This window comes from Olea europaea, chromosome 1 (genome assembly GCF_002742605.1).
Source record: "Olea europaea var. sylvestris chromosome 1, O_europaea_v1, whole genome shotgun sequence".
NCBI lineage: Eukaryota > Viridiplantae > Streptophyta > Magnoliopsida > Lamiales > Oleaceae > Olea > Olea europaea.
The window spans coordinates 26097534-26104336 of NC_036237.1; the positions used below are offsets into that span (position 1 = coordinate 26097534).

Consider the following 6803-nt stretch of genomic DNA (forward strand, 5'->3'; position numbering starts at 1 on the left):
GCACATAAATACCACAATCAGTCCATAAATACATACATACACAATACTCACAACCGACTATAAATACACAATCTTAGTTCTACTAGAGTGAAATTGAGAAACAAAATCATTACCACATCTTGCTTATACCCCCAATTCTCAAAGGAGTCAACTAGCAATCAAAGAGATCCGCACAACACAATTAACCCAATCACCACCACTATCGTATGCTCATTGCCACAGGCAACTCCCATTGGCTGAAAATAATAACCTAATCCACCACCAATCCATCCGGAAAGTGATTACAGCCAGCAACTGAGTCTTAGCGATATACACCATAACCAGCAAAATTACAGTCAATAGGAGCTTAAAAAAATGCTGGACATGAAGGAGGGAACATAAGCATACTTGGGGCCCACGCGTTGGTAGTTTAGACCACTCAGAATACTCCAGATCACAACCGAACTACAGGGAGTCACTGTTCTTATCCATCTTTGGTTTACGCTACTACATTTTAAAATTACATCATTTAGATTCTTTTATGTTACTGTTCTCTTTATAATTTTAGCCTTAAACCCCACTTAATCGGAATTATTGAACGAATTAACTTTCCATTATTCTCCACTTACGAACGTGATTGGAAACTTTGACTAGTGTTTGACCATTGCCTTGCTATTTTACATGTACCAGCAATATTAGCTTGTTTTGGATTTATTTAATCCCAATATTTAAAATTAAATAAAAAAATAAAAAATGATTCAAGTTATTTTCCATTGCTTGCACTTATTGTTTATTGATCTCTTTATTACACGTCATTTAGATGCTAATACAATGCATGCATAGTGTTGACCGATCGTCTTGTCACTCTGGTTTCAATATCTAAACATGAATTCTTCACAATTTGATACACTCACCCGACAAATAGCATCTATCCAAACCCAGATAACTGCTACTCTTGAAGAGAGTAAGGTCCTCTCTGCTAATTTGAACATTTTTAAACACATTCCTCATTCGACTAATGTTAATAATTCTGAAGTGTCCCACAATAGACAATATCGTCGTCGACAAGGTGATCAAAAATATTTTCAACACGATCGTAGAGATAGGGATTAGGGTCGTGAACGAGAACGAGGCCATGGTCGTCATGGTACCCAGTCTCTTCCTCGTCATAAGGAACGTTTTTTTAGTGACATTAAGTCAGATACTCCTACTTTCGATGGTTGCTTAGATCATGAAATTTTTACCTAATGGAACACCCTTACACAAGGGAATTGGCTAGTAACTGAGTATATTGCTCAATTTGAGGAATTTCGAATGAAATGTCATGTCATTGAGGATGAGGCCCTGACTTTAAGTAGGTTTATACAAGGTCTAAAAGGTGTGAACTTTTCTTTCGAGGCGTCACTACATTTGATCACGCTTACTCGTTAGCTCGGGACTACGAGTTACTTATTGTACTCCATATGGAAAGCGTGGTCACCATCGTTCACCCATCTTATCATCTCGTCATAAGTCTATCAGTGAGCCTTTCCCATATAATATTCCTTCCATTTTGGAAATTAAGTGTAAAGTTCATGATATCACAAGACTATCTTCACCGTATCGAACGTGTAGTGACAATCGTCCTTTCATCTCATCGACGCCACCTCCTCCTATCAAGTCCCTTCTCAGACCTCCCCCATTTAATGCTCGTCCTCTGTCGGAAAATAAGGGTAAAATTTCTGAAAATCCAAGGACTTCTTCTCACTTGTTGTACGTCAACTGTAAGGACTTTGGCTACGTCTCTTCCAAATGTTCTAACCGAGCCTTAAACATGGAAGAACAAAAGAATGTAATAGATGAGTCATTAAAAGATCTAGTCTATGAAACTACACTTGAAGATTTTGATGACTTGGATGATAATGAGGACACCTCATTAGGTAGTATCCAAACTTTTCCTATGACTCTAGGTGTTGTACCTCTTGTTTTCGATACCTCTCAGTCAAGTGTTATGTATCGTACCTTTATTCAACACAAAGGTACTGATGATTTGCGTAATCCTGCTTGGAATTTGATCCTCCCAACTGTTTAAATTGCATATAACAGTTCTATGAATTGCTCTATAGGCCTAAGTCATTTTGAAGTTGTTCCTGATTATAAGTCTAAGAGACTGTTAGATCTTATTCCCATGTCCCCGCATGTTAGTGTGTCGTTGTCAGCCAGAGCATTTGTATATCATCTTCATGACTTCCATATTGAGATCAATAAATCATTTGAAGCAAGTAATGCATTATATAAACTTCAATCTGATTTACATATGTGAAATTTTAAATTTAATATTGGGAATTATGTTATATTGCAAGTTTGTAGTGCTGATCCTTTTAAAATTTTAAAGCATGTTGGTCCAAATACATATGTCATTGACCTCTTATCACATTTTGGCTACCACTCTACTAAATATTGAGGACTTCATTACTTACAAACACCATTTTAATTCCTTTGATGACCCTTTTTTATTTAGCTTTGTGAACCCCTAACTTGACTATGTTGATATTTTTACTTTAATAATATCTGTCACAGCACACAAGGATAAAATTGATGCTATTTTAGATTAACGTATTGTATTGACCAATGATGGCAAAATTCATTAGTTCCTTGTTTGTTGGGTAGATCGACGTGCTTCTCATACTCCTCATTATATACAATTATGTGAAAATTTTGACGATGAGGTGCATGAGTATTGGTTATTTGAAGTTCAGTATCAGTACTTGGATAGAAGGAAAGACCTTCCCCTTGGCCAGATCATATTCTTGGGAATAAGCTACAGTTTTTAGTACTTTCAATCATGGAATTTCGGTACTTGGTTTGTCAGACTTGACTTAAAGCATTTGGAGTTTCAAATTGATTGCAGCCTACAGTGACCTATCAACTCGACAGGGTCGAGTTTTTCTCCCACCTCGGAAGAGTTCATGACGACATCATCTATTTCATTTATTTCTAGTTGGACTTTATTTTAGTTTTGGATTCTTATTTATGTAATTGGGCTTGTATTGGCCCAAGCCTATTCTAGTTAGGGTTTTCTCTTTACTATTTAAACCTAATTCCCTATGTAACTTCATTAGTTTTGATGACTATGAATTAGTGAGATTGGTTGTGACGTCTCCTTCTTCTCCCTTTCCCTTCCTCCTAAATTTCTGCTTCTTCCCGGATTTCTTCCCCCCATTCTCTCCGGTTTCTCCCTCCCTTCTTGCTTCTTCTTTCTATTCTTTAATTCTTCCTGCATCACATGTACTGTTACTATGAAAAAAAAAAAACTGAATTAGCCCTAGTGTAAACAAATGGGTGTCAATCAGGTGGAAGGACAAATTCACCATCAAAATATATACATAAAACTGGTTTTTGTTTTCAATTTTGAATGAAAACATAAATATAGTCCTACAATTTTGTCACGAACGTCACAACATTCCTCAAAGATTGAATACCACGATTGCTTTTCAAATCCACGCAGCTAATTGACTGTTAATGCAGATACGTGATCAAAGCAAAAGAACATTACATTAAAGTTTGGACCCACAAGTATATAGGCATACTCACAAGTTATGATAAATCCAAGTAGCAGTGACTAATTCAAGTGCTAAATGTATTTTCAGATAGGTCAGTTCAGATGATCACAATCATTTAACGGATGCATAGAATGCCAACATAAAATTTTGGTAAACAATTATCACTTCAGACCAAGTTCTAGCCCAAGTTTTATAAATACCTGCTTCTTGAATGTAGGTATCTTAGAGCAGGATTTGTGAAGGATGCTAATGATCTCTGTTTGGGTTTTGTTCTCCGATAGATAAATAAGTGCGTCAGAAGCGAAATCTTCGCACAATGTACACAATTCATTGTTCTTGCTAACTTCATCCAAATGTTGAGCTTCTCCCTCTGACAGCTTGTTGTTTGTCTGCAGGACTGCTAGACAAGACAGACATTATTTTTTGATGTGTTTTGGCATTAAAATTACTTATGTTCATCTAATCAATAAAGTCATATTAGTTTTAAACAGATCCCAGTTCAGCAATAAGATAGGGACCAATGATATTTATTTTCTGTAAGAAGAGGGACTAGGTGTGCTAATTAGCAACATGTAGGTGCTCTATAAGGACGTAATAGAAGAGATTTGACTATTGTCAAAAAGTCCACAAAGAAAATTAAATGACTATTTTTAACGTTTATGTTTTTTGAATAGGCAAATCAATCCTATTTGAATAAATTCTTAGATGGAGTTTTCATCAAGCTTAATCCTTTTTATAGTGAGAAGCATAGGCCATGTAACAGTGTTCCCCCAGAGAGAGAGAAATAGACCAAACTTTTCATAAAATTGCTACTCCCATAGTGGAATGCACGATCTTTAAATTGTTACTCCAAAATTTACCAGCACTTAAAACTAGAAAAGAAAATATATTCCAAAGAACTACCTGAAAAACTCTCATCTTTTCTAGTAAACTGGTTGGCAGACGACAGCTCTCTAGCATTAGAGTACCAGCATGTGCAGACAATGAATAGAAATAAAAGCACCCTTGTATCCACGCCGCCAAAAGTGATTTCTTTCAGCCCAAATCATGAAAGGACGTAATAGAAATAAAGAGAGAGATATATCAACAATTTAGAATTGACTTAAATATATACATGCAAAAGAATGAATGGAGATCATATAGGAAAATGCAATTAGTGTTATATCACATAACTCTATAGAGAAATTAGAGAAAGACAGAACCTACAAGATGAATAACTACAAAGGGAGGATCTAAGCCTTTAAGTGGAAATTAAAAGCTAACATGCAGTTACATCTTGCCTTACTATTCACATTGAAGTACATTATTTAAAAATAAAAATGAATTTCATATTTATATACACCTTTCTATCACTTCCAATTTCAAACCTCGACTATGATGCCAAACACGAAATCTACAAAACACAATTGGAACTGGAAAGACACAATCTGAAAGCAGCATATAACAGTTGCAAGATTGTTATTACCGACATAATAATAAAAGAAATTATGCACAGGACAATTAAATGAAATAAAATACTGCGACTTCACTATGATATAGAAAGTACTGTTGAACTTCAAAAACCTGGGCTGAAATAAACAATTCTACATGCCTGCTTCAGTACAATTTCATGATCACCAACATTTAGCAAGCACATTGCCTTAGTCAGGCATCCTATTCATAGAAAATCAGACTATACCATAGGCAAAAAGGATAATTTTTATATCATCATCACTTTGACTTCTAACATTTTTTAATCTTATCAATTTATTTCATCAGCTTTGCACTCCCACTATCATATAAGTCCATTCCATTGAGTGATTGTAATAAAACCTCCAACAACAACAAAAAAATAAAAATAAAAAACTAGAAGCCACGGTTTAATCCAAAATCTTTACTACTTATGCATGACTCCAGACCCAACTCTACAGCAAAGCTCAAAGAATAAGAACGATATACTATATATCAGCTTCAACTCACCGCCCAATTTACATAAGCATGAGCCTACCGATTTGATGGTGCACATAATTATATAATTTTGTGAGATCAGTCAAAACTCCACAAGCAGCTACGTCCCAAATATGTAGAAACTAACATAATATAAAGCAACACGCCAACAGCGCAATACATTAAGTTTTCATATAAGTAAGAAGTAAAACCAAGAAAGAAGAAAAGTTTACTTCAAATTTCTGGAACAATAATTTACCTCAAAATTGTCACGAAAAGAAAAACTTTACCTTTTATGTGAGTATAAGCAAACATAAATTCTCTTGACAAAAAATGGTCAACGATCAAAATTGGGGCTCAATTAACTTGCCAGCAATCAAAACTAAATCCCTTTCATTCAGTAAAATCGATGAAATTGATCCCGTAAGTATCAAATCATGCAAATCCGCAAAAAAAAAAATTAACAATAACTTCCCCATAGACACGGATATCATCAGTGAAGTAAGAAAATAATAATAATTGGAAAAAAAAAAAAGAAGAAGAAATAAGGATATTTCTACCTCAATTTAGAACGAGTAAGGTGCTTTTTCAGGTCCAGAGAGAAGACAACAGCAAGTTGTTCTTGCTTTACGCAATCTTCATAAAGGCACTTGAATTGATGAAATAGAGTTGGAATCAAATGCAATTGGCGATGTAATGTTGATTAAAATTGTCCAAGCACAATGTGGCTCACTCACAATGAAGATCATGGCCACTTGGGAGTGTGACTACACAGCCATACTTTGATCAAAATTAAAATTAGATTTTTAGTGAACTTTTATAAAAAAAATAAAATAAAATATTAATTAATTAATTTTGATTTAGATGAAAATTCAAATTTTAATCCCTACTAAATAGAGATTTAGTGTTGTTACAGCATATCTTCGTTGCTGATGTGACATCATATATCGACACACCCACTGATTAAAAAGATCACTTAAAAATCAATAATAATGTTATTTGGTTTAATTTATATGGTGTTAGACAATATGTTAAATGAAAGATCATTTAATGTTTCTCCTCTTCCTCTCTCATGTTTTTATGCTTTCATTTTGGCTTAGATTTTCTATTAAAGATTAAAATTTTGAATTATTATACATTATCTATTAAAAATGAAATTTGAATTAGGTTTTCTATTTATTAGACAAAAATATTACGAAAATAGAATTTTTTTTTTTTTTTTTTTTGGATGTCACCTAAATTATAATTCATGAAATAGATGCTCTTAGGGTTGACAATGGGCCGAGCCAGTGCCACAAGCTCAGCTCATGTTCGTTTTTAACGAGCCGAGCTCGGGCTCGGCTCGTTGAAATTGGG

At 34.4% G+C, this 6803-nt stretch overlaps 1 protein-coding gene across 3 annotated transcripts; it reads right to left on the minus strand.

Moving 5' to 3' along the window:
* Nucleotides 1-3378: 3378 nt before the first annotated feature.
* Nucleotides 3379-6176, minus strand: LOC111398829. Of its 3 annotated transcripts, XM_023025947.1 has the most exons (5): nt 6008-6176; nt 5738-5837; nt 4425-4553; nt 3722-3921; nt 3379-3474 (listed from the first exon to the last, which is right to left on the minus strand). In XM_023025947.1, exons 2-5 carry the CDS (start codon nt 5760-5762, stop codon nt 3394-3396), a joined length of 435 nt encoding a protein of 144 aa, XP_022881715.1. In that variant the 5' UTR covers nt 5763-5837; nt 6008-6176; the 3' UTR covers nt 3379-3393. The 3 variants fall into 3 exon arrangements, with proteins under 3 accessions (XP_022881715.1, XP_022881706.1, XP_022881725.1); XM_023025938.1 differs by lacking the exon at nt 6008-6176 and having other exon boundaries at nt 5738-5972; XM_023025957.1 differs by lacking the exon at nt 6008-6176 and having other exon boundaries at nt 3722-3918; nt 5738-5954.
* Between the last annotated feature and the right edge of the window lie 627 nt (nt 6177-6803).